The sequence below is a fragment of the Cyclopterus lumpus genome, chromosome 2 (assembly GCF_009769545.1).
Source record: "Cyclopterus lumpus isolate fCycLum1 chromosome 2, fCycLum1.pri, whole genome shotgun sequence".
Taxonomy (NCBI): Eukaryota; Metazoa; Chordata; class Actinopteri; order Perciformes; family Cyclopteridae; genus Cyclopterus; species Cyclopterus lumpus.
The window spans coordinates 11906540-11933137 of NC_046967.1; the positions used below are offsets into that span (position 1 = coordinate 11906540).

At 49.7% G+C, this 26598-nt stretch overlaps 3 protein-coding genes across 9 annotated transcripts in view; 1 reads left to right on the forward strand and 2 right to left on the reverse strand.

Moving 5' to 3' along the window:
• Positions 1-983: 983 nt before the first annotated feature.
• On the reverse strand, positions 984-7238 carry arl13b (ADP-ribosylation factor-like 13b). 3 transcript variants are annotated; one of them, XR_004611266.1, is made up of 10 exons: positions 6409-7238; positions 4704-4774; positions 4343-4592; positions 3957-4062; positions 3500-3702; positions 3244-3358; positions 2958-3132; positions 2692-2805; positions 2267-2497; positions 984-2042 (listed from the first exon to the last, which is right to left on the reverse strand). XR_004611266.1 is itself a non-coding variant. In XM_034554229.1 (10 exons), exons 1-10 carry the CDS (start codon positions 6465-6467, stop codon positions 1969-1971), a joined length of 1236 nt encoding a protein of 411 aa, XP_034410120.1. In that variant the 5' UTR covers positions 6468-7238; the 3' UTR covers positions 984-1968. The 3 variants fall into 3 exon arrangements, 1 of the variants encoding a protein (XP_034410120.1); XR_004611264.1 differs by having other exon boundaries at positions 984-2113; positions 6409-6732; XM_034554229.1 differs by having other exon boundaries at positions 2429-2497.
• A 528-nt stretch (positions 7239-7766) lies between these two features.
• LOC117741365 (gamma-glutamylaminecyclotransferase-like) lies at positions 7767-9360 on the forward strand. Its single transcript, XM_034548377.1, has 2 exons — positions 7767-7863; positions 8520-9360. The coding sequence occupies exons 1-2, from the start codon at positions 7793-7795 to the stop codon at positions 9007-9009; spliced, it is 561 nt and encodes a 186-aa protein (XP_034404268.1). The 5' UTR covers positions 7767-7792; the 3' UTR covers positions 9010-9360.
• A 45-nt stretch (positions 9361-9405) lies between these two features.
• The window catches only part of LOC117741340 (FERM, ARHGEF and pleckstrin domain-containing protein 1-like), a 26258-nt gene continuing 9065 nt past the window's right edge, over positions 9406-26598 (reverse strand). For 3 of the 5 annotated variants that reach the window (XM_034548363.1, XM_034548353.1, XM_034548328.1), the window contains 25 exons: positions 25653-25695; positions 25495-25573; positions 23464-23561; positions 22903-23017; positions 21591-21738; positions 21387-21482; positions 21135-21301; positions 20993-21061; positions 20835-20910; positions 19420-19624; positions 15185-15354; positions 15001-15090; positions 13759-13892; positions 13479-13560; positions 13334-13395; positions 13077-13252; positions 12852-12982; positions 12691-12759; positions 12520-12609; positions 12322-12404; positions 12118-12230; positions 11727-11887; positions 10522-10629; positions 10282-10433; positions 9406-10113 (listed from right to left, as the gene is read on the reverse strand). In XM_034548363.1, the coding sequence (XP_034404254.1) occupies positions 10038-10113; positions 10282-10433; positions 10522-10629; positions 11727-11887; positions 12118-12230; positions 12322-12404; positions 12520-12609; positions 12691-12759; positions 12852-12982; positions 13077-13252; positions 13334-13395; positions 13479-13560; positions 13759-13892; positions 15001-15090; positions 15185-15354; positions 19420-19624; positions 20835-20910; positions 20993-21061; positions 21135-21301; positions 21387-21482; positions 21591-21738; positions 22903-23017; positions 23464-23561; positions 25495-25573; positions 25653-25695 (2793 nt within the window). In that variant the 3' untranslated portion in view covers positions 9406-10037. The remainder of the gene's footprint in view (positions 10114-10281; positions 10434-10521; positions 10630-11726; positions 11888-12117; positions 12231-12321; positions 12405-12519; positions 12610-12690; positions 12760-12851; positions 12983-13076; positions 13253-13333; positions 13396-13478; positions 13561-13758; positions 13893-15000; positions 15091-15184; positions 15355-19419; positions 19625-20834; positions 20911-20992; positions 21062-21134; positions 21302-21386; positions 21483-21590; positions 21739-22902; positions 23018-23463; positions 23562-25494; positions 25574-25652; positions 25696-26598) is intronic. The other 2 variants (XM_034548337.1, XM_034548345.1) reach the window with 2 other exon arrangements.

Sequence of the window (26598 nt, forward strand, 5' to 3'; positions counted from 1 at the left end):
AAATTACAACCCTTCATCACAGAGTCGCTGCTGGACCGGACGTAACAGATGGATCTGGAGGAGGGGGTCGGGGGGGGGTCTGAAAGCCTCTGCTCCAGGGCACCGCACCCGCCGCTGCCCGTCCTGCAGGACTCGGCATCGGTGCAGCGGGTGGTACCTTTGCATCACGGGGGACCAGGTGTCACCTGTTCTTTCCCGTCTTCTCGCGGCTCGTTTCGCTCGTTTCATTGTTCAGAACGATCCGCCGTGATGAATGTTTTGCCCGAGGGACGTTTCATTTGTGTCGGTGACAAATCAGCAACGCGCCGCGTGATGTGTTTCATTACCGTAATGAGCTCATTCAGTTCCTTGTGCTCACAAACCATCACTCCAGATACTCTTATTATTATTAATAATAATATTAGAATGCATGACCACTGGCCCCAGATCTGATTTGTCAAACACACAAGTTGGACAGAGGGGTGTCACAATATATATATATATATATATATATATATATATATATCATTATTAATATTAATATATATAATGATATTAATATATTTATATTTATATATATTAATATATATATATATATATATAGGTATTGACGATAACCGTGATATTCAAGAATAGAATATTAGACATAGCATCTCATAATTAGGACTTACAGGATCCTAATTTACCAAAGAAAAGTGACAAAACGCACAGCAAACACAGAATATCGTAATGTCTTTTTTTAATGGACCCGCTGACGCTAAACACCCCTAAATATCTCTTCTTCTCACCCTAGCAGCTTTTCATCAGTGTTATTGACATAATAACTATAATCTCAGTCCTCAGTTCCTGACATGCTAATCAGCATAAGCAGCGCCGACACAGGTGTGTGTGTGTGTGTGTGTGTGTGTGTGTGTGTGCTGAGCAGGTGCAGGTGATGAACCGAGTGATGTTCATGTCTCACACTCCCATTTACAGAACACACACATGAACACTCAGCAGTCGAGTTATATTTAAAACATCTTTAATTGTGCGGTTATAAAAGTCAAACTGGGTAGAAAAAAGTTGTTTTTCAAACATTTAGCGCATTAACAAGAAAGTGAGTGCTGCGCTTTAGTTTGGAAAAACAATATTGGGAGTTTATAAAAGTGATATTTCAAGATGACACAAACTGTGTGTCCTGGCCCAATAATCAGCTGTTCCTCCTCCCACAACTAACTGGGGCAATGCTGTGTTCTTGTCTTTATGTATATGTAACGTTAGCCATCTTAAGAAGTGTGTGCCGGAGACATCGTGAGAAGAGCTCACATCTCGATGCCTCCAGAGGAATATCAAAAACCACACACGGCGTAAACAATAACAAATCTGTAGCCCTGTAGACAAATATACTTTCACACTTTTGTTTTTTTACAATACATTTTTTTAAAAGGACGAGCTCCTTTATGGCTGAAGACGGAAGATGTTTCACAAATCCTCTCGCGGACGGCGCTTCAGTGAAATGTCGAGGCCTTCATTGCTAAAGAAATGACCAGAAAACAACAACAACAACAACAACAACAACAACGTCTCAGTGTTCACGTTAAAGCACTCGGCTATGAAAAGAGCTCAGAGAAAAGTACCTTTTGTTTACACTACAAAAACACACAAATAAGATACGGTCGTGTTTAATGGCGGCGTGTATACAAATCCATCGTTCAGTAACAGACGATATAAGGTTGGAGCGGACATGTGCACATTCTGTCAATTAAAAGCATTTCAGTCGGACAAAAAAATAAAAACGTCTAACACTGATATTTAAAATGAAAAAGTCTCCCGTCGAAGTCGTGAGGCTGGACTTCATTTCCCATGGTGCACCTTGTCTTTCCTGTCTGCCTGTCACACTTCAGGCGATCGCCGGGTCACGCGGCGTCCGTGTGTGTGTGTGTGTGTGTGTGTGTGTGTGTGTGTGTGTGTGGAGACAGAAAGCAAAGAGAGGAGCGCCGTGATTGGAGGTTACAAAACGACGTCGTGGGCGTCGCCGTTGGGCTGCGGCCGGTTGGCGAGAGGCGGGAGAGGCTTGAAAAGTTCTGTGGAGGGGACGAAAAAAAAAAAAAGAAAAGAGGGTTTGGCTCCGTTAGTAAACGCCATCCACCGAGTCCTGGAACAGAAACACAGAGGATGAGGAGCACAGAGAAGAGTTGATGAAGATGACGGGTCCACACACATGACACCGGTGGACAGCCCAGTGTTTCCTCTGCAGCGCCCCGAGAGGAACTAATGTGCTGTGTTCAAACCACGAAGCTGTACGTACTGCGCCTGAGCCGGAAGTGGCGCCCGGCCGCGGAGAGGAAACACCGATTCAGTGCCGGGGAGTCGATGAGTTCGTCCACACAGAGGCCGGGTTAGTGAGAGAGTGACAGACAGGAAGGAACGAGTAATTAAACGGCGGCGGGGACGTCACAGGCGTCTTTACCAGAAGGTCTCGAGGCGCCGAGCGGTTCTAGTTTCGGCAGCCTAGAAACTTTGGGTGTGGCCCATCCCACTGAAAGAGAAACAGAACCAACACACGCGTGATCAGGACCGAGAGGACACAATCGAAAGAGCCAGGAGTGACGCGCCGGCTTCCTCAGAACCGACACCGGCTACTTCCTGGATAGAAAGCTGAGCATCCAACCAACACGCAGCGCTGACGGCGCCCATTCGGGAGCGAGACCGGGTTCAGAAGCTACAACTGACCGGGAAGAGGTGGAGGGGCGGGGCTCTCGGCCTCCGTCCTCAGCGGGTCCACCCGGTGCTTCCTCTTCAGGTGCAGCTTCCTCGTCTTCTTCTTGTCCTGCTCGCCCGTTTTGGCTGAAAGTACACGGAGAACCCAAATGTTCAGCCGCTCTAGTTCTTCGTGTTCTCGTCTCATTAACGTGTAAAGATGTTTATCCATCAGACATTCTGGACATCTCTTCGCTTGTGGAACCGTTTGACTTGCATCCGTTAGCTTCCACGCTCACCTGAACCGGCATTTTCCGGCGTTTGTCTCGGGTCGCCTGGCTCCTCCTCCTCCTCCTCCTCCTCCTCCTCCTCCTCCTCCTCCTCTTCCTCCCGATCGGCGTCCGTCTTCGGGCCGTCGGTCCTGGCCTCCTGCGGATCTCTTTGCCTCCTCCGGTCCTTCTCTCGATCGTCCTTCTGGAAAAAGGAACACGGAGAAGAAGAAAAGGCGATCTTTCCTCCGCTCTTTGGAATTCAACTACAACTACGTCTCCACACACACACACACACACACACACACACACACACCTCAGAGATCACGTTGCTGATTGGTTGGAAGGGGCTGGGCATGTTGTCATCGTCGAGCTCCTCCTCCTGGATCGGCCGGCCCTCTCGCTCCGCCTCTTCCTGCTCCTGCCGTTCTCTGTGGACACAACAGGAAGTTCCCTTTTTCAGCATAAGGATGATGCTGTGATCTGACCCCAGGTGTGATGACAGGTACATATTGTCTATTGGGACGGCCGCTCCAAACACTCTCCCGTTTAAACTTCATCTCAGGCCACACCTCTCCTCTCGTATCTGCCGCACTCTCGCCACCCTCTCCTTCTTGTCCTGGTCCTCCTGGGCGCGCTGCTCGGCGGTGTCCTTCTGCACGCGCTCAGTGATGGCCTCGTAGTCTTTGGCGATGTTGTTGAGCAGCCACTTCAGGCCCTTCTTGATGGACTTGTCCACCTTTTTGCCGTAGCCTAGAACGGCAGAGCATGGCTCCTGGGAGGGGGGAGGGGGAGGGGCACATATTGAGACATAGAAAGAGAGTAGAGCTGTCATTCAGTACAGAAGAATCAACTGTGCTCTTCGCCCATATATGGGAGAAACCGCGTAAAGCCCAATGCCCTTAAAGTCATCTAAACACCCTTAAAGTCTCATCTAAACGCCCTTAATGTCATCTAAACACCCTTAATGTCATCTAAACGCCCTTAATGTCATCCCACTGCCGTTCCCCAACAGGTGCACACACTTACGATCTGACAGAGGCACTTGTTCTCGTTGACGAGCTTCTCCAACGACAGGTTCTCGATGATGTCGGCTTCAGCCAGCGCTCCCTCTTGGTCTTGCTTGTTGGCCAGCCTGAAAGAGAGAGAGAGACAAAGAGATGTTAGATACGTGCACCCTGTGACCCCACCAGACCGGCTTCCTGAACACCCAACTGTAGGAGAGAGTTTTAAACTCTGCATTGTTGCATCCTTATGAATATGACCTGGAGGAACCCTTGAGCCTGAGCTTTGTGTCCCGTTACTGATGAAGGGATGAAGCTCCGTTACCACTTTTACCAACATTTTGAACACAAAACCTTTCTTTTTGTTATAATCTTTTGTCACGTAAACTTTCTCTGGATAACAGCGCTCACACTAGCACAGGTTTCCCCGCGATGCGCGGGTGCTGGAGGACCTCGGCCATGGTCTCCCGCGTCTCCTGGATCCTCTGGACGTCGCTGGAGTCCACCACGAACACCACGCCGTGGGACTCCGAGTAGTAGTTCTTCCAGATGCCCCGGATCCTCTTCCCCCCGCCCAGGTCGAAGATGGTCACCTCGAACCTGCCCTGCTTCAGGTCCACTTTGGAGAAGCCCACAGTGGGAGCCACGTCCTGGGGGTTCTCTGCAGAGACAAACCAACAGCATCCACGTTATGATGAATATTAAACAAGACGGGGAACATGGAGATTATTATCAAAACACTAAATATACATTCATAACACACAGCTCTGACCTCCTTGGATTCCTCGAACCGTGGCCGTCTTCCCTGCATTATCCAGTCCGACCATCACCAGAGTCACTTTCCTGTTGGGGGGGAATGAATGACCATGAACACACACACCCCCTCAGTCACATCCAGGTTCAAGGGGTCCTGCATCTGAAGCTACATCAGGTCACGATTGATAAAGGCGATCAGAGTCAGCAGCCGCCACGCCAACACAAGGAAAGCGAGGCAGAGAAACTGAGCAGCGTTGTTACCACCGACGGGCGTCCTAATAATATTTGGAGGAATCGTCCGTTCAGCTGAATAAGTTTCACGGCACATATTTCATGCCGTCTGTCAACACGCTGGGGGAGGAGCCTGAAGCTGGAGGAGGAGCCTGAAGCTGCTACGCGACCGGAGCTCAAACACTTAACTTTGACCTTTAAAGACATCATCCTCCCGATCCATCGGACCGTCCTCTGGAGTCCACCCCCCCAGAAAGGTGAGACCCGGCCTCCCTCTCCTGAGTCCACCGGGCCTCTTATAACCCTCCAGCTACAGGACCCACTGAACAGACCCGGCTGCAGGATTAGGGGAGGATTTCGGACTAAGTCCAGAGGATCAGGTGCCCCACACGCACCACGTGGGTTAAGCACTCGCAATTACTTTTCACAGCTTGTCAAGATTGTTTTTTTTCCATGCTTTGCATTCAGCACAACAACAACAACAACAACAACAACAATTCTGAGCGTGAAGTGTGCAGCTCCTCAGAGAGCAGCGACAGGTGTCACTCCAAATCAAAAGATGCTGACGGTTGACATAAAGTAGTGATATGAGTTGATCAATAGATTAATAGAATGACAAGTGTTCATGATAAGGAAGTTCATAATTATCCATAAAGCAGTTTGTCTGTGAAGGCACAAGACAGATTACAAGTAATATAAAAGGAGCATCATCCCGTCCCCTGAAGTAATGGACACACTACATTACAACAGATCTGAGATCAGTGTTTTTATATACACTGTACATTACAACAGATCTCAGATCAGTGTTTTTATATACACTGTACATTACAACAGATCTGAGATCAGTGTTTTTATATACACTGTACATTAGAACAGATCTGAGATCAGTGTTTTTATATACACTGTACATTAGAACAGATCTGAGATCAGTGTTTTTATATACACTGTACATTAGAACAGATCTGAGATCAGTGTTTTTATATACACTGTACATTAGAACAGATCTGAGATCAGTGTTTTTATATACACTGTACATTAGAACAGATCTCAGATCAGTGTTTTTATATACACTGTACATTAGAACAGATCTGAGATCAGTGTTTTTATATACACTGTACATTAGAACAGATCTGAGATCAGTGTTTTTATATACACTGTACATTAGAACAGATCTGAGATCAGTGTTTTTATATACACTGTACATTAGAACAGATCTCAGATCAGTGTTTTTATATACACTGTACATTAGAACAGATCTGAGATCAGTGTTTTATATACACTGTACATTAGAACAGATCTCAGATCAGTGTTTTTATATACACTGTACATTAGAACAGATCTGAGATCAGTGTTTTTATATACACTGTACATTAGAACAGATCTGAGATCAGTGTTTTTATATACACTGTACATTAGAACAGATCTCAGATCAGTGTTTTTATATACACTGTACATTAGAACATCGACGTCACAGAACAAACCCAACTCACCTCGCGGGCTCGCGCCAGCGCTTCAGCCAGTTGCAGCAGTTCGCCATCAGGCTGAACATCTCAGTCCGGGGGGGTCCAGGTGATCAGGGGTCCAGGTGATCAGGGGTCCAGGTGATCAGGGGTCCAGGTGATCAGGGGTCCAGGTCCAGGTGATCAGGGGTCCAGGTCCAGGTGATCAGGGGTCCAGGTGATCAGGGTTCCAGGTGATCAGGGGTCCAGGTGATCAGGGGTCCAGGTGATCAGGGGTCCAGGTCCAGGTGATCAGGGGTCCAGGTGATCAGGGGTCCAGGTCCAGGTGATCAGGGGTCCAGGTGATCAGGGGTCCAGGTCCAGGTGATCAGGGGTCCAGGTCCAGGTGATCAGGGGTCCAGGTGATCAGGGGTCCAGGTGATCAGGGGTCCAGGTCCAGGTGATCAGGGGTCCAGGTCCAGGTGATCAGGGGTCCAGGTGATCAGGGTTCCAGGTGATCAGGGGTCCAGGTGATCAGGGGTCCAGGTGATCAGGGGTCCAGGTGATCAGGGGTCCAGGTCCAGGTGATCAGGTGGGCATCTCTCTCTCTCGCTGATCGATTAGGAACCGGACTCGGCTACACGGCGAGCTAAGCTCATGACGAACAGCCGCGTTACCGGCGCCCCCGACGCTGACCGATCCCCGGACTTGTGATCGATACACGTGATCATTCGTTTCCTTGACAACCGGAAAGCAGCTGCGAGCCGTGTTTTACCCACGAAGCACGAGCGGAGTCACCGTTAGCGGAGCCCGTCCGCTTTGTTTACGTCGTATTGTTCCGCTGCTAGGCTGCGGACGTGATGACGTCACCTCACGTGATCGACAAATCGGCGTGGACGGAAGCCGCGACAGCGCCTCCTGTGGACGTTTACTGAACCTGCAGTTTGTTAAATGTACATTATGTATCCGTCTGTTGTTTCCAACGTCAAGGGCCATGATGTATCTTTTTTAATTATCATCAGCCAGTTAAACACATATTTAATAAGCATCCCTTAATAATGCATATTTAATACATATTTAATAAATATCTCTTTTTAGCTTCACCAACATACAAACAAAAAAGAACTGGATCAAACCATCAAGTACACCTTACAAGCACTAGTAAAAGTACAAGTTGCATTGATGTAGTCCTCAGCAGATAAAATGACACATCTATTGTCTATAAAAAGAGGACAAAAGAGTACATAGTTAACAGTTATAAAAATACCCTATAATAACAAGGAGAATAGTACAGCTACAACAATTATCACAACCACCACTTTTAGCATCATCATTTTAAAAAAACACTATAAAAATGTTTCATTCACAATCTATTTTTCAGTCATTCTAGCGCCACCTGCTGTTTTCCACAAGCTCATCCGAGTTTGTACCGCGCATGCGCTGTCCACTCGCTCCTGAATGGCCGCTGAGTTGCTGCTCTAGTCTTCTCGTCTTCATCACGTTCTGGTGAGCCTCCTTTAGTGTAGCATATATATATATAAATATATATAATATATAATGCTGTATAACAGCTGACGTGCAGTTAAACGGGCTTTTGATGGACGTCTGACGTCACAATGAACTATTGTACAGGCTACAACGTGTAAAGTTATTGCATTTCTATTTCATTCTACTTTATTTTATTTTTTTTACTCTACTACATTTATTTGACAGCTGTTGTTACTTTGCATATTCATATTACAAATTAATTATGACGTATCATTAATAAAAGGTTAAGCAATTGTTACATTTAAGCAACCCGGAAGTAGCTCTCGATCTTTTCTAGCTGCAGCAATTAAGTGATAATTACGCATAATAGCATAAATAATTATGATCAAATGATGTATTATGAAGTGGGACATTTTTACAGGTGTTTACGCTTCATGTCTCCACTCAGACAAAACGTGTATTTAGTCTTTATTTCCTACTGCAATTCTTGATGTGTCAGGTTGTTTACGACATATTACTTACTTTACTGTCACGAATGACAAAGGAAATCATAAAATCCTCATGAGAAGGCCCAGAGCTCCATGTTCGTACCATTTAATTGTTTTTATTTATTTGCTTGTGCAGGTGTAATTGTTGCATTCAGGTGTGATTGATGCCCTTCCTGTGTCTTCCAGGTGCCGGCCCTCCTGCATCCTCATGGCTCGCGTCTTCGTCTACGGCACCCTGAAGAAGGGGCAGCCCAACTACCACCGCATGTTCGAGGGCGCCAACGGGAAGGCGGCGTTCCTCGCCTCGGCCCGCACCGCCCAGCGATACCCGCTGGTGATCGCCGGCGAGCACAACATCCCCTTCCTCCTCAACCTCCCCGGCCAGGGCCACCGAGTCCACGGAGAGATCTACGAGGTGGACGACAAGATGCTCCGATTCCTGGACGACTTTGAACAAGTCCCCGACCTCTACCAGCGGACTCGGGTCACGCTGGAGGTCAAGGAGTGGGCGGGGCAGGCGGCTGGGGAGGCGAGGCCGGCGCCGGGCGCCACCGAGGCATTCCTGTACAGCACGACGACGTACCGGCCCGACTGGCCCTCGCTGACCTGCTACGAGAGCTACGACGCGCACGGCGCTCACGGCCTCCGGTACGTGGCCAGGACGGAGCGAGACTGACTACCTCCTGGCCAATCAGCTCCTTTGTGGGCGGGGTCACGTGCTTCAATACACTCCCGTACCGAGTCCTCACTACTTCATTATTAAAGATAGGAAGTGTGAAAAAGTAGTTATTTGATGAATTACAGCAGTGTTATCGTCTTTATAAGCTAAATGAACATTTACACTCATGTTGGCTGATAGATCCACTTTTTAATAATAATAATAACAATAACAACGTCAATATGCAACTTTTTTTAACGATTTTCCTCGTCGTAAATTGTTTAAAAAGCTTAAAATGCTAAACTGTGTTTGTTTTACCCTCCAGTGCTAAAAGGCACTTTGATATTAAAATGTAACATCGTCCTCTGAGTCCTGGTCCCAGCTGCGCTTATGAAAACATTTCATACGTACACAATCTGTTCATATCTTTATTTAAGAAGAGTGAAAGAAGAGAAAAGATTTGGCAAACCAGTGAAATCTCTGTTGGCAAGTTTGGAAGCCATTTGTCCCTTTTTAAACAAAAGCCACTGGGAACATGAAAAACAACAACAACAACAAGAAAACATTTCACAGTGTATCAAAGTACTGTACAAAATAAAGTCGCCTTGCAAAAAGATGGATGTTTTCTAATTGTGACCAAACTGGCGTCACGTTGAATCCATCGAATTATATTTGGAAGTTTAAAATCTGGGTTTATGTCTCATTAATACACGTTTTACAAATATATACGATGCAATAAAACAACACTGTGCACTAACTCGTGCTCCAGTGTCCCGAATACCTCCGGAGAGTCCCGTGACAGTCAGGTTCATCATGAAGATAGAATCCTTCTTTTATTTATTGTGTGAATATTAAATCTCCACTCGATGGCACGAACACAACCAGATTTTAAAAAAGGAAGACCGGACGCAGACACTCGCAGTGCAGAAGGTGGAGTAAGAGGGGAAGGTGTGTGTGAGGGGGGGGGGCAGCTCTCCAGAGGCATGAGAAGCGACCCTGTGTGTGTGTGTGTGTGTGTGTGAGTGTGTGTGTGCAGTCCGAGGTCCTCAGTAAAGCTCCTTCCTGGTGCTCGGCGCGGGGCGGCTGGCCGAGCAGGTGGCGCTGCGGATCACCTCCATCCACCTGGAAGTCAAATAACAGACTAAGTTAAATAGATAAGAGACGGACATTTATTAGACGTCTGGTGCTGCTAATGTTAAAATTAAGGCTCATTCATTCACGAAGCATAAACCTTCTTTTTAAAAATAAAAAACAACATCTTTCTTGTGATACGTGTGACATGACGACGACCTTTCGAAGGCGTACTCGCTCTCCGAGCGGAAGTAGTAGACGTGGGATTTGAAGTGGAGCTTGAAGACGTAGTCCTTGTGGATGTTCTCGGACTCGGCCGGCACGGTGACGGAGTAGCCCAGCAGGGGGAGGCTGGCCAGAGGGTAGTCGTCCTGTGGGGGGGGAGGGGCCACGAGTCATCTTTACCGTAACGCATCGACAGGTCACACGACTTATTGTCACCGGGCACACTCGTCTCACCTGGTGGGACTTGTAGAAGAACAGGCTGAAGTTGGTGAAGACCACCCAGAGCTTCTGCCAGCCGTTACTGTTCTTAAACTTCCTCAGCAGGTTGCCCGACAGCTGGTTCTGGAAAAGATAAGAGAGAGCGGAAATCAAATATTACCATAAAAACATGAAGTTGGGGCCGGACTCTTGGAACCAACGTGTCCAATGAAATGTAGTGCTCTCCACGAATCAGCTTCACCGTGTCTTGCAGTGTAAATATCTGGAGAATGAATAAATACATTCCCAGCAGCCGTGGCTATTGCAGTACCTCTCTACTCCAGCAGGAGGCACTAAACGACACACGGGCCCCTGAAGGCTGCTGAGGGGCCTCGGGACTCACTGGCCGGACTACTGGCCGGACTACTGGCCTCTAGTAATGTCGGCGTGGACGGACGGAGGTGGAAACGGACAAATGGAGGATGGAGACAAGGTGGAGGAGATAAAGATGGAGGAGGAGATAAAGGGTGGAGGAGATAAAGATAGGAGATAAAAGGTGGAGGAGATAAAGATAGGAGATAAAAGGTGGAGGAGATAAAGATAGGAGATAAAAGGTGGAGGTGTGGAAGAGACAAAAAGGACAAAAACACACACGAGAGGAAAAGTAAGACAAAGGGACATCGAATCAATGGTCCTTTAAGACCAGGACCGACGACACGCTGGACCGGACCCCACAGGACCGGATCCCACAGGACCGGATCCCACAGGACCGGATCCCACAGGACCGGACCCCCACAGGACCGGACCCCCACAGGACCGGATCCCACAGGACCGGACCCCCACAGGACCGGACCCCCACAGGACCGGATCCCACAGGACCGGACCCCCACAGGACCGGACCCCCACAGGACCGGATCCCACAGGACCGGACCCCCACAGGACCGGACCCACAGGACCGGACCCCCACAGGACCGGATCCCACAGGACCGGACCCCCACAGGACCGGACCCCCCCAGGACCGGATCCCACAGGACCGGACCCCCACAGGACCGGACCCCCACAGGACCGGATCCCACAGGACCGGACCCCCACAGGACCGGACCCACAGGACCGGACCCCCACAGGACCGGATCCCACAGGACCGGACCCCCACAGGACCGGACCCCCACAGGACCGGACCCCCACAGGACCGGACCCCCACAGGACCAATTTAAAAAGAGACTGGAACACGGGGCCGGTACCTCCACGGCGACACTGAAGTCCACCATGGACACGCTGGTGTTGCGGTGCCAGCAGACGTGCACGGTGGTGTTGCCGCGGTGACCCTGGCGCTCCAGAGACGAGCGCGAGCCACAGAGCTCCTCCTCCGACTCCAGCTCGGCTCCACCGTCCTCCGACAGCTCTGGGGAACGACGGGAGGTCAAAGGTCAAGAGAGAGTTGTGAAACACACATCAACCATCTGTAAATTAATTTATCATCTCCACAAAGGAGACTTGGCCTTTAATTATATGATTAAAGCCACGTTTAGTTCACAACAACGTGTAACTCAGAGTTATTATATCTATTCTAGATCAATGTTTCATTATTGAAGTCACACACACACACACACACACACTAGAAGGCAGACTCACTGTGGTCAGACAAGCCGGTGGGCAGCAGGTCGGCGTCCGGGCTGCTGCTCTGCTCCGCCAGGTCGATGGCCATCCTGATGTCCTCCACCCAGCGCTCCATCTCTGACGCACAGCTGGACGCAGACCGACAAGCGGCTTGTAAAAGTGGTTCTTTATTTATTTATTTATATATAAATATATATTAAAGTGTGTGTTTATGTATACCTGGCTGCCACCACCACAGACTGGCGTGGTCCAAACAAGGTGAAGGAGTGAGGGACCCCCCACTCCTCCTCACTTTCTCTGATCTGCACACACACACACACACACACACACACACACTCCTTAGCGGCAGTAATCCTAAACATGGTGGATGCATGGAGTAGTTTAAGGGAGCTCAGAGGTGAGGTGAAGGTCGCGTACCGTCATGCCGTACAAGGGCAGCTGGCCGTGAACTTTGAACTGGTTGGACGGGGTCATTCCTCGACTGGTGTACACCAGCGAGTCGCTGAACTGGAGAGGAAGAAAGAAAAGTTGGAGGTAAATGAAATAGATTTGTGTTTTTGCAGTTGATGATATTAGATCGTTTCTTACCAGGAAGAACATCCTCTGCTGAAGGCCCTTCCCTGAGAGCTTGCTGAGGCAACCGAGCCGGATGAACTCCTGAACACAAACACACCATCATGTTTAAAAGTCAGTCACGTCCACTGGAGACACGCGAGAGGGCATCGGAGGGTGAACGTGAAGCGTCTCACCCTCCCGGGGATGGCCAGGTTGTCGATGCCGGTCAGATCTTTCTTCAGCTCGAGAAGCTTCTGGAAGTTCTCCATCTTCATCATGGTGCCTTGCAGCTGCAGCACCATCTCGGAGATGTCCGCCAGGGTCGCTAAGAAAAAGGGTGGATGAAAAGACGGTTATGAAAGAAGAAGAACAAGTAGATTCACACATGCAGAAGATAACACGCATCAAAGGGAATGTACCTCTGCAGTCCCTGAAGTCCTCGTGGGTGGGCGGGTAGTGCTTGCAGAGCCTCTCCAGGATGAGCTTGTAGTGCAGCAGGCGGTGGAGAGGACGCAGGAGGAAGATGTTGAGCGGCAGGTAGCAAACCCTCTGCTGCTCGAAGTCTCGGCACACGGCCTCGGCCTTCCGACTGGACCTGAGGAGGAAAAGGAGGTTCGTGATCTCAGTCGGAGCGACGCCACGGACCCGTTCCCTCCCGAGGGGTTTGAGAGCCCACCTGCAGACCCGTTCCAGCTCGACCAGGCACTCGGAATGCTTCTGGAGATGAACCGTCAGCTGCTGCGGACGCAAATTACCCAGAATGAATAAGACAAACTACCAGTCATCCAAACATGAACAGAAACAGAGGGAGATGCCGTTACCCTCAGACCCTGAATGTTCTTCAGGAGGATGTCCCCGATGCGTTGATAGTCTCCCTTAATGTGGGCATTAGAGCGCCCCTCCCTGAGGAAGAGGAAACAAGTCAAGAGCGGCTCCCACGCGCAGTTACACGGATTCACCAGCAGATGTCGCACACGCCACTGGAAAATCTGCACTCAAGTCCCACAATCCCATTGTTCATTTTGTCCAACTCCTCCGACATGAATGTGGTTTAAATATGCATAAAAGGATCTCGCATGGCAACGGGTTCTGGATACCGACCACTGAGCCAGCCGCTGCTCCACCTCTTTGAGGAAGTCCTGGTGGAACCTGTGGACCGGGTCGTAGCTGGCGGAGATCAGGTTCTTCACGGAGTCCGGGAAGGCCTCGTCCTTCCCCGCGGCGCCGTGGAAGGCCTGGAAGACATGCAGGGGAAAATAAGACGTGAGTCACAGCCGTGTTTTCCATTTCGGGGCCAAAGGTTCACGTTTGAGGGTCCGTGCAGATATTAATATATTAAATATTATTACATTGATTTGTTGGTTCCAGCCTCGCGATTTGCTGCTTTTATTTCATGTTGCGTAATAATACTTCATATTTTAGGGTTTAGGGATTTTAACACGTTTTCTTTCCACCAAGCAAAACAAACGATTAATCAATTAATTTAATGTCAGAATAATCAACAATGAAAATAATAGTAGTTGCTTTTACGCACTGGATCCTTTTTTCTTCATAAAACTTGTGAATGTAATTGAAATCACTAACAAATACATCCATGAAGACACTAATGGTGATTACAACACACACACACACACACACACACACACACACACACACACACACACACACACACACACACACACACACACACACACACACACACACACACACACACACACACACACACACACACACACACACACACACACACACACACACACACACACACACACACACACGAGGGTGTGGCAGCCAAAGAAAACATTTTAGAGGTTTAAAGAAGAAGAGAGCCAGCGCAGCCAGTTCCTCCACATCAAAGAAACGACTGGAAGAGAAACAGACGGGAGGGGAAATATGATTATTTTTATTTTATTTCCAGGTCAGTGTCAATATATAAATGCTGCAGGTGCTGGAATCTGTGCTGATAATGCTCCCTCATTCATTAGTAGAGACAGTAAAACACAAACAGCAGGATTCACTGCTGGTTTTACTGGTGCTCAAGAGCCCGGAGCTAATGGTCTACATCTTCAAGAACAAACACACCAGGAGGAGGAGGAGGAGGAGGAGGAAGAAGAGCTTTATAAACACACGCGGTGCTTTCTTGTGGAGAGAACGTCATTTAGAAAACACCATGGAAGTGAAACACGCCCAGTGGGGGAAGCGGTGGTAAACGTGAGTCACTGTTAGCATCACGTGACTAACAACGTCCTGGTTCCAGCTCAGGCCTCCTCTGAGGCCTTAAAGAGCCCGACGTGGCTCTCTCTCTCTGGGTTGCCAGTCCGGCTATAGATCCCCCTCTCTCACCTGTGTGATGACCTGCAGGTCGTTGAGGTAGGTCCGCTCTGTGGTCAGCAGCTCCTTGGCGATGAAGTACGCCTTGTCTGTGGGAAACTTCTGGGAACAAACAGAAACATTCACCCACGTTTTAATTCTCAGACGTTTCTTTTTAATATAATATCTATATCTCTCTCCCCGTCTTCACGCCCACCTTCCTCCTCGCCTCTTCTTCGTCATCGTTGCGGACGCATCCGGCGTCGGTGAGCAGCGGGCTGGTGAGAGGCGGTAGATGCCGACCCTCGGGACTCGGACCCGGGTCGCCGGCGCCGTTGATGACCACGCGGGGACTTCCAGCCGGAGAGTCCTCCGAACCGGGGCTTTCTGGAAGAGGACAGAAGAGTGAGACAAGGGAGGAGATTCAACATGGAAGCCATTCCATTCTCATCCTCTCCACAGCAGACATCCACTTCTCTGAAGCAACGTGCACGGTGATGGAGTTCAAGGCCGCCGCGCTCGCCACGCGACAGAACGGCTACGATCACTCTGAAGGAGGCTACTTCTACTCTATTCCTCTGCTGACAAAAACAAAGGATCAAAGGAAGGAAACGTGTAAATGGAGCTGTGGATTCAACACAGCGGTGCATTGTGAGGGTAGAAATGTCCAATTGTCAGATCAATTTCCTGTGGATCGAGCTTTAAATAGCATTTAAAATGTTCCATTTCCCTCACAATGCACCCAGAGGTGATCTCCAGACATGTGATTGACAGCTACTCGTCACTACAGAGCGTCTACGAGGTGAGATCGTATACTTGCCCGGGTGCAACGCTTCCAAAGAGTCCACGGTTACACACCGCAGAGGATCATGGGTAAAACCATGGCAACCACCGAGTGCAGATCTTTGACGGGCGCTATGAAGGAACGTGCCACCATGCAGAACAATTAAACTACACCACACACACACACACACACACACACACACACACACACGAGAAACAACGAGCTAGACAACATGAAGCACAGACAGAAACGGGTCACCTGTGCACGTGCACGTGCACGACCCCAAACACAGCGAACAACCTCTATGCTACAGGCTAACTACCACAGCACAAGACACAGGGAGGGGGGGGGGGTCTGGACTCAAGCAGGTTCTGGGTTTTGGGGGTGAGGGGGGGCGTCGGTTCACTCTACAGAAAGATCCCGGAGTCCCTTTTCTTGGACCAGACAAGGTGGTTCTTTATTGATACTAGTGCACAGTTACAGTGTTAAAAAGAGAGATGAAGGAAATAAAAGAACCTCAAAAGAAGTCACAAGAAATAAAATGCAGTGCGTCATGAAAACAACGAGGACAGGTGTGTTACAAGGTGGGAAAGAAGAGGAGGAAGGAAAGGCTCCTCGGCTGGAACCGGGGACACGGTCCACGCTTTGGGGAACAAAACCTGGACCGTGTCGAGCTCCGAGCCGCTCACATCGAGTACAGAGTCAGTCTAGAAAATCAATCATTACAATAGCACACAATCACAATCCATCAGTCCGTTACTGTAAGAACATTAAAGTTACAACAGGCTTTAGTGGGAGAGACCGCAAGTGACCGTGAGGACATCTCAACTCCAGTGTGTGTGTGTGTGTGTGTGTGTGTGTGTGTGTGTGTCCATCTTCTGACAATACTCGGACTTTAACTTTACGAAAGAAAAGAAATCTTCCGTCTGCATCGACTTTAACTTGACTTGACTGTCGACCTTCTCACTCTCACTAAAGAAAAGAAACCTGGAGTTGAGTCCTTGTGCACAGCGAGGGGAGAAAACACACAAATGGTTTCTAAATATTTGAAAAGGACAAAGTGCAGTTCATTAATCGTGACGGAGTTGTGACAAATACAAATAATAATAATAATAATAATAATAATAATATCCTCCTCAAGTGATTGAAACCATTTGGAGCTCCGTGACTGAAGACATCGCTCGCCTGTTAACATGCAGAGTCCAGGAAAGGAAACAGTTCACTCGCATGCTTTGAAAGAAACAAACGAAGCATTTACAAAGAAAGAAGCATGAACATTTGTTTGAGGAAGAAGTCGCAGAACGGCTTGTTGACGAGATGCTTCGGAGATGGAAACCCTGAAACGGAGCTCTCTGATATCGATTCTGGTTTAAATTTGTGTCTTTTAGTTCCAAAATGCATGCGCGTTAGTTTCCAGTATAAATGTGCCAGCCGCGTACAGAAAGAACAAATAAAAAGCATGCAGTTGCAGGGAGCAGCCAGCAGGTGACGGGACGAGCGGCCTCGGGCTTCAGGACGACGAGTGGCGGGTTCGATTGTTGCTCATTGTGTGGGAAGAAAAGAAAAGAAAAGATAGAAAGACTGACAAACAAAGCCTGCGACCAACCAGCTTCAGTTCTTATCAAAAATACAAACATAAACGTCAGCGTCTCCGCTCTCTCCCTAATTGAGGTGAAAATCTATTCAAATCCTCGTTCCTCCGCTAGAGGACGGATGCAAAAAGAGAATTACGACCCGACGGTCTCTACAGAGTCAGTGCAGACGGACAGAAACGCACAATAAGAGATGAAGAAATCAGCCGGGGCCAAACCCCCAATGAGTGTTACGCTCCATCGTCTACCTACAACATCCAACTACACTGTACAGCACACTGCAGAGCATCTTTAACCAGACGACTCTCCTATTGCACGAGACGACAGTGAATGATCAGAGTTAGAGAACGTCCTCCTAAACGTGATGAACGTTCAGAAAGGCAGCAGCTCCTTCAGAACGCCACCTTCAAATCCACCGTCTCTCACTAATATCTCGACAACGCGTGGATTTACAAAAAGGTATTAAAAGGATTTATGAAGACCAACAGAAATAACTTCCCCATAAAAACTATGATTCTACACATCTAGTTTCTACGTTATGGCACATTGTCCAGGAGACGGATTCTTCTCAATGTTAGCTGTGTGTTTGCATACAAAAGTCAATAGAAAAAGGAGGATTGAGGGGTTTAGAAACAACGCGTTATTGATTCATCTAAAAGTGTTTCTATTCAGTTAAAAACCCACAAAATACGTCAACTTCCAGAAATATGTTAGAACCTTTACACAAAATGTGTATTTAAGGTGTAAAGCTACGTCTACTGATCATAACTCAACAGGGTTACATTTGTTATGTTACTCTTCAACAGCTGAAGACCCGCCCTCCCACGTCTTCCTCGTTAAAGCGGTACCGCCCCTCCCCCTCCCCCTCCTCCTCCAGCTGGAGGCTCCCGAAGGAGAACTTGCTGCGCGGCAGCGGCGTCGAGTTCACGCCGTTCGAGTTCACCGAATTCGTGGAGCTGACGGCGGCGGCGTTGCCGTACGTCAGCGGCTGGCCGTACGCGCTGCTCCCGGTGTCGGACTCGGTGTCGCTGGTGTCGCTGCCGCTGCTGGTCGACCCGTCGATCATTTGGACCGGCTGGTTCAGATTGGTGCGGTTGTCGCTACCGGGCTTTCCCTGGCGACCGAACAACCGGTGCACCGCGTTGGACCGCGCCTGACCCGGAACCACGAGGTTGCCGTTGGTTACCGCCGCCCGCCGCTCCGTTGGCGCGGAGCACGGGGCCGGGCCACGCGACCCGGGGCGGCGGGGGTCGCGCTGCCGGACGGGGGTGGACGTCAGCTGGCTGAGAATGAACGGATCCGTGTCCGAGCGGTTGCGCATGTTGTTGTTGTGGTACGGTTTGGCGAAATGCGGCGGCGTGCGGTTGGAGGCGATCGGCGAGTAGCTGCCGTAGTGGTTCAGTGGGACGGGTGGCGGCGGGACAGGGGGCGTGTCCATCGGGACGACCCCCGGACGTCTACTGAAACGATACCCGCCGTCATCCCAGCGGCCCGAGCGCGGCGGACCGTTTGTCACCTCGTGACTGAGCGAGTTGGTGCGGGGGTGGAAGCCGCCGATCACCGGGCTGGCGCACTGACTACGGGTCCCGGTTCCGAGCGGCCGCGCCGACGCGGCGCCGCGCTTCTCCCGACCCTGGAAGATCTCGTCCAGGAGCGTGCTGTGGAGCGGGAGGCGGCCCTGAAACGAGCCGCCGTTGGGCAAGACCTCGTCATTTGTTAGCTCGTGGCTCACGTTTGACTTGTTGGACAGCGGAGACCGATCGACAGCGTTTCTGTTACCCAGCATGCCTTGCTGCTGCAGCACAATCATAGCCTGCTGGTGATGCTGCTGCATCAGCCCCTGGTGATTGGTGTGGTAGAACCCATTCACGGCCCCAAACAGACTCCCAGCCTGTCCCCCTTGCTCATTACTATAAACAGAAGGCTCCTCCGCACTGCTGTCGTTCGCACTGCCGTGGCCCCGGGGGCCCCTGGGGGCCCGGTGGCTCTTTGTCACATCGCATTCACTGTCTATGTCGCTGCAGTCTATGTAAGGGATAGAAGAGCTGCTGCCTTTGTTTGCCCTGCAGGATGGACCTGGGTTGAGGAAGTGCGGGTCCGGCGCCGATCCGGTGCGGTGGTGGTTCTGTCGGGACGGAATCGGGTCCGAGCCGGGCGCCGCATCGTGGAAGCCGTTGGCGGTCGACGTGGATGCCGGCGGCTCCTCTGAGCCGTTGGATTCAGCTCGATGGCCCAGCCTGGTCGAGTCCGGCTGGTCTGCTGGCTGCACAGACATGGCGCTCTGCGAGGAAGACCAAGAGAGAGCTTTAAACCCCGGACTCTGAATAAAGACCAACAGAGAGCTTTAAACCCCGGACTCTGAATGAAGACCAACAGAGAGCTTTAAACCCCAGACTCTGAATAAAGACCAACAGAGAGCTTTAAACCCCGGACTCTGAATAAAGACCAACAGAGAGCTTTAAACCCCGGACTCTGAATGAAGACCAACAGAGAGCTTTAAACCCCAGACTCTGAATGAAGACCAACAGAGAGCTTTAAACCCCAGACTCTGAATAAAGATCAACAGAGAGCTTTAAACCCCAGACTCTGAATAAAGATCAACAGAGAGCTTTAAACCCCAGACTCTGAATAAAGACCAACAGAGAGCTTTAAACCCCAGACTCTGAATGAAGACCAACAGAGAGCTTTAAACCCCAGACTCTGAATAAAGACCAACAGAGAGCTTTAAACCCCAGACTCTGAATAAAGACCAACAGAGAGCTTTAAACCCCAGACTCTGAATAAAGACCAACAGAGAGCTTTAAACCCCGGACTCTGAATAAAGACCAACAGAGAGCTTTAAACCCCGGACTCTGAATGAAGACCAACAGAGAGCTTTAAACCCCAGACTCTGAATGAAGACCAACAGAGAGCTTTAAACCCCAGACTCTGAATAAAGATCAACAGAGAGCTTTAAACCCCAGACTCTGAATAAAGATCAACAGAGAGCTTTAAACCCCAGACTCTGAATAAAGACCAACAGAGAGCTTTAAACCCCAGACTCTGAATAAAGACCAACAGAGAGCTTTAAACCCCAGACTCTGAATAAAGACCAACAGAGAGCTTTAAACCCCAGACTCTGAATAAAGACCAACAGAGAGCTTTAAACCCCAGACTCTGAATAAAGACCAACAGAGAGCTTTAAACCCCAGACTCTGAATAAAGACCAACAGAGAGCTTTAAACCCCAGACTCTGAATAAAGACCAACAGAGAGCTTTAAACCCCGGACTCTGAATAAAGACCAACAGAGAGAGCGCTCACTCCCCGAAGCTGCTTTGTGCTGTTGGCCGCAGAGCAACTTGGGATTTAAGAGATGGAGAGAAGCAATAAAAAGACTCAACGGGTCTGTAAATGTGTACAGCGAGGACATTTAAATATATATTAACTGGTAAAAACAAAAGACAACGGGAGAATACAGGTCGCTGTCTGCCGGTTGTCAAGCGTGCGTCACCTCTTTTGGCACTTGTGATCTGAAGGACGAAGACTGAGGCGGCATGCCGCTGTGGGACAGGATCTTACTGTGCTTCCTGAGAAGAGAAGAGTGGGCAGATGAGGTCAAAGCACATGCAACTCATCCAGGAAACAGACACACGACAGGTGTTGCTTCACCTTTCAAATGGGAGCTTCTTGAGCTCCGAGTCTTTCACGTAGTCGATGATCTGCTTCTGGGTTCGACCGCTGCAGGGGGTGAAAACAAAGTCAACACGCGGAGTAGCTTTACGACCCGGTCTCGTTCTGGTCCTCTTCATACCTGAACCGGAATGAGGACCCTCTGGTGAAGAGGATGGGTTTGGGTTTGGGCTTGGGCTCCTCGAAGAGCCTGAAGAAGGCGTGGTACTCGACGCAGATCTTCCAGAAGACCTTACAGCAATCCCTGCTGGCCATGGCGAACTCCAGCGTGTCGTGGTGGGCACTCTGCTGGAAGACGCAGGAGGCGGGCGTGAGGACGGATGGAGGGAAGAAAAGATGCCCGACGGGCGGAACAAGAGGGGTGTGGACTCACTGCGGGGTCGGCTCGCAGCTTGATCAGGAACCTTTTCCGTTTGAAGCTGAGCTTGCGAACCTTGGACCAGTTGAAGGCGTTGATCTTTGTGTACCCCTGAACAAAGGAGACGTAATGAGAAGATGATTAAGAACGTGCGTTCGTGACGTACATTCTTCCCAGTGACGCAGAAAGAGGTTGATGAAAAGGTAACGCCCGGCATACCTGAAACACCAGCACGCCGATGTGCGCCACAGCCAGGCTGAGCTTGGTGCCCTCTCGGTCCTTGGCCGGGTGCAGACGGACGCCGTACATCTCCAACCGCCGGGCGATTTCCAGCAGCTGGTAGTCGGACTCTGCCGGAGTCTGCCCGCTGTGGAGGAGAGGGATCAATCAATCAATCAATCAATCAAATCAATCAGCATGCCGATCAATCGCAGAACAAAGAACAATCTTATTGGGTTTCTTTGTGTTCTGTTCGCTTCTCCGCTGATGACCCTCCAAGCGTTAGACGGGGCCCACTCCGTTTCTATTGCGAGTGTAAAAGCAACAAACAGGATCGGCCGGTCAGATCCAGTGTGGGCGGAAACAAATCTGAATATAGCTTCCTGCTTCCTGCTTCCTGTACGAGCTGCTGAATTAGCCACTTCCTTCCTGCCTCGGCTTTAGGGAGGCGAAGGGAAGGGGTGTGTGGCGCACAGCGTGACGAACCACCAACACGGCGGGGGTTTGGTTTTCAGGGGAACTCGCATCCAGGAATCAAGGAAGTGCACGTGTCAAAGTGCACGTTTGCAAACAGCTAGCATGTAAATGAGGAGAGCGGCGCGGTGGGTGAGCGTGTGGCCTCGGGGGCCAGAGAGACTGCAATGTGGTGTGTTTGCAGACAGTCACCTCTGCGGGGGAGGGTGTGTGTGTGTGTGTGTGTGTGTGTGTGTGTGTGTGTGTGTGTGAGCGATAACAGTTGTTATAAAGAGATAAACATCTCTGCAGGAGGGGGAGAGAGCTTATGGGCGGGGTGTAATTGTGTAATGGGAGATCACATTTGAATAAACAGATAAACATCTGTGTGTGTGTGTGTGTGTGTGTGTGTGTGTGTGTGTGTGTGTGTGTGTGTCAAACTGTTTCTCAGGACACCTTAAAACCGAAGCCACAAACTGATCCCAGGTCAGACTACAGAGTGCTGCTGAAGCAACTTCTTAAATATTACGTGTTCAGACCCGAATGAATAATCAAAGCAGTGACTTAAAAACATGTCTGGAAGGGTTCTTACATTCAGAAGTAAATCAAATCACAACAAATGTTAAAGCTAATTCCGGCTTCTCAGCCGAAGGTCTCAACATTAACTTTGGACAAAACTAATTAATTAAAGATATCGCTGTGAGCTAAATTATTGGCAGTATTTCCTGACGTGTATTTACAGACTTTATACAGTAAACTTTGAGTGTTTCATGCCCGTGTGCAGTAAATGTGTGTGTGTGTGTGTGTGTGTGAGTGTGAGAGTGTGTGTGTGTGTGTGAAAGTGTGCGGCATCACTCACACATGCTTGCGGTGGCAGTCGGTGATCTTGTCTCTGATGGCGTCCTGGTCCGGCAGGTACTTATTGTGGAGGAGATGCTGCCAGCTCTGAGTCTCGTCAAAATCTCCGATCTCGGCTGATGGAGGAGGAAGAGGAGGAGAGGAAGAGGAGGAGGAGAGGAGGAGGGGAAGAGGAGGAGAGGTTTGATATTTGAGTGTTGAGGAGAAGAGGAAATTGCCAAGAGATAAAAGAAAGACAGCAGCAATCTCAACAAAAGGAAAAAACACACAAAAGAAAACGCACACTTGTGTCTATTCTACTCTACTCTGCAGCGCCGCCGGTTACCGCGGCAACCGAGCGACAGCGTGCCGAGCGGCCGCACTGAGCCCGGACATTCGACATCCTTCACATTCGCTGCCGAAGACCCCCAAAGGGAAGATCTGCCATGTGATTTACAGTCTCTTTCACCGCGGCCCACGACGACGCTGTTCTCCAGACATTAACGGTGCCGCGTGGCCTCAATTAGCAGCAATTCACATTGACGGCGTGGCCGGCATGCGTTTCAATGGGCGTTGCACTCACACTGAATGATGTGGGACACCATGAGAGCGGCGCTGGTGTCGTTGCAGATGAGGCGACCGCAGGCCAGGTCACGTTTTATCTGCAGGGCGAACAGATACCTGGAGACGGAGGACAAGAGAGCAGAAGAGGGGGAGAGGAGAGAGGGAGAGGAAGAGAGGGAGAGGAAGAGGAGAGAGGGAGAGGAAGAGGAGAGAGGGAGAGGAAGAGGAAGAGGAAGAGGAAGAGGAGAGAGGGAGAGGAAGAGGAGAGAGGGAAAGGAGAGAGGGAGAGGAGAGGAGAGGAGAGGAGAGAGGGAGAGGAGAGAGGGAGAGGAGAGGAGAGGAGAGAGGAAGAGAAGAGAGGGAGAGGAAGAGAAGAGAGGGAGAGGGAGAGGAAGAGGAGAGAGGAAGAGGAGAGAGGGAGAGGAAGAGGAAGAGGAGAGAGGGAGAGGAAGAGGAGAGAGGGAAAGGAGAGAGGGAGAGGAGAGGAGAGGAGAGAGGAAGAGGAAGAGGAGAGAGGGAGAGGAGAGAGGGAGAGGAGAGGAGAGGAGAGAGGAAGAGAAGAGAGGGAGAGGAAGAGAAGAGAGGGAGAGGGAGAGGAAGAGGAGAGAGGAAGAGGAGAGAGAGGAAGAGAAGAGAGGGAGAGGAGAGAGGGAGAGGAAGAGAAGAGAGGGAGAGGAGAGAGGGAGAGGAAGAGGAGAGAGAGGAAGAGAAGAGAGGGAGAGGAAGAGGAAGAGGAGAGAGGAAGAGGAGAGAGAGGAAGAGAAGAGAGGGAGAGGAGAGAGGGAGAGGAAGAGGAGAGAGAGGAAGAGAAGAGAGGGAGAGGAGAGAGGGAGAGGAAGAGGAAGAGGAGAGAGGGAGAGGAAGAGGAGAGAGGGAGAGGAGAGAGGGAGAGAAGAGAGGGAGAGGAGAGAGAGAGAGGGAGAGGAAGAGAAGAGAGGGAGAGGGAGAGGGAGAGAGAGGAAGAGAAGAGAGGGAGAGGAGAGAGGGAGAGGAAGAGGAGAGAGGATGAGAAGAGAGGGAGAGGAAGAGGAGAGAGGGAGAGGAGAGAAGAGAGGAAGAGGAGAGAGGGAGAGAAGAGAGGAAGAGAAGGAGAGGAAGCAGAAAGGAGGGGAGGTTAATGCACCTTTTATAAACTCAACTCTAAAAGCATTCCAATTATTTACTTATTTATATGACTTCAAACCTCTCTGATGGAGTTCATGGCCTTTTCTGTTATTCATTATACGGCTACTTGAAACATGATCACACACACACACACACACACACACACACACACACACACACACACACACACACACACACACACACACACACACACACACACACACACACACACACACACACACACACACACACCTTCTCGTGTTCACCGCCAAAGGAAGAACAAAAAGGAAGCCGCGTGCCCACTTCCTGTTTATTAATAATCCTTTAAGGTGTCAGTCCTGGTTGATAAGTAAGTAATATAATAATCATACACACATTATATGCATTCTATACGGCATTCAAAGAGTTTCACATTTAACTTGAAACATGAAAGCTGCTGATTGCAGATTGTCGACACACTGAAGAGCTATCGGGGGTTTGAATACAACTCTATGAACTCTCAAGAGGCACTACGCTGACTTCCTGGTGGGCTCTGGTCTCAAGTGAACCCAGCTGGGAGCTTAGAGCCAGTGCATCATGGGTAAACTGAGAGGCGGACGAGATGGGGGCCGGTTGTCTCCGCGATATGGGGACCATGTTCCCTCTATAATCCAGTCTTTGTAGAAACAATAAAAGATGCAGACACAGATATTTGAGATTGAAAGTGGTCGTAGCGGTCGCCTGGAACAACCAATGAGTTCATGAGCCTCTGGTTCCCCAAAGAGGGACAGAGCTCGCTGTTATGTGAATATGAATGCGTTATGAACGCTGGGTAAAGAAGAACAAAACAAACGCATTGCAGCTCTCTGCTCCGCCTCCACACAGCTGTGAAGCTGCTCCCGAAGGACCCAAAGTTAGCATGTGCAGTTAGCAAACTAAACGGGAGGTTTTCTGTGTGGAGACCTACCGAGTCAGCTCCTCCAGCAGCTGCGTGTGGTCCGGAGGGAAGAACTTCACCACGAAGCGAAGGATGGTGTTCTTAGGCCCTGAAGGAGCGAGAAGGAGGCGGTTAAGAGGCTCTCTTCACCCCCATGTGTCATGTGATCATTCACTCGTCTTACTCACGTCGGATCTGTTTCAGCGTCGGCTTCAGCAGGTCCAGCCACACCTGGAGGACGGAGCACAAGGTTACTGCCATCACTTGGTTTACTATTTCAATACCAGAGGGGTCGCTGAGTAACTTTACTAAAATCATATAATTGGGTTTATTTTGGTCGGCGTAAACATCTCTTCATGATATAAACATGTCATAAATGTCACATGTTTGCAGCTCCAGCAGACGAAGATTAGTCACGGGTGAGTTAACTGAAAGGACTTTATTTCCCTATAGAAATGATAAATAGCATGGTTGTTTCCAGGGAACCTCTGGGACATGTGAAGAGAGAACATGCTGCTTGTAATGCTCTGCAGGGGAGAACGTGTCTCTGGGTTACTTATTACGTCCATAAAAGTCGCACATGCACGAGATAATAAGCGCTCAGTTATCGACTTGATCTTCGTGTATCTGCACGCCCGTATCTCCCTGCACACGTGTACCGACGCCGCCTCCTCAGCATGACATCATCGGTTCTAAAGCAGACGTTCCTCGTGCCCCGAAGGCTCCGACATGCACGGCTCATCTCCGGTGTTGGAGAACACGAGTTCACGCAGCAGAGACAAACTGTTACGACCGGCCGCTCCTTCACGAGAGAGGCGGAGCCACCGAGTCCGGGTTGAAAACCGCACAGGTGAAGATGGAAGGGAGCCAGACAGGAAGTGACGGGAGTCAAAACAGGAAGTGACGGGAGTCTCCGTGCATGCAGAATGTGAACATGTTGGAGGAAAGTCCATCAGGATATGCTGCTTAAAACCAGACGGCGAAGGTTAAAAAAAGGTTGTAGATGGAGGCCAAAGGTCATATTCATTGTGTGAATTCTGTAAATAAAATGAGCTAAGAAATACTGCACTAAAAGGAGCGCAGAAGAAAATATATTACACAATCTGCCGGCGTACATGGTGATAAAAAGCGCCG

Excerpts from the sequence above, each read along its gene's own strand:
- arl13b (XM_034554229.1), bottom strand. The coding sequence starts at position 6,467 with ATGTTCAGCCTGATGGCGAACTGCTGCAACTGGCTGAAGCGCTGGCGC. Across the intron at positions 4,775-6,408 it reads CGCTGGCGCGAGCCCGCGAG|GAAAGTGACTCTGGTGATGG; the intron begins GTGAGTTGGGTT and ends CCCCCCCAACAG. Across the intron at positions 2,806-2,957 it reads GCCGGAAAATGCCGGTTCAG|CCAAAACGGGCGAGCAGGAC; the intron begins GTGAGCGTGGAA and ends GTGTACTTTCAG.
- LOC117741365 (XM_034548377.1), top strand. The coding sequence starts at position 7,793 with ATGCGCTGTCCACTCGCTCCTGAATGGCCGCTGAGTTGCTGCTCTAGT. Across the intron at positions 7,864-8,519 it reads CTCGTCTTCATCACGTTCTG|GTGCCGGCCCTCCTGCATCC; the intron begins GTGAGCCTCCTT and ends TGTGTCTTCCAG.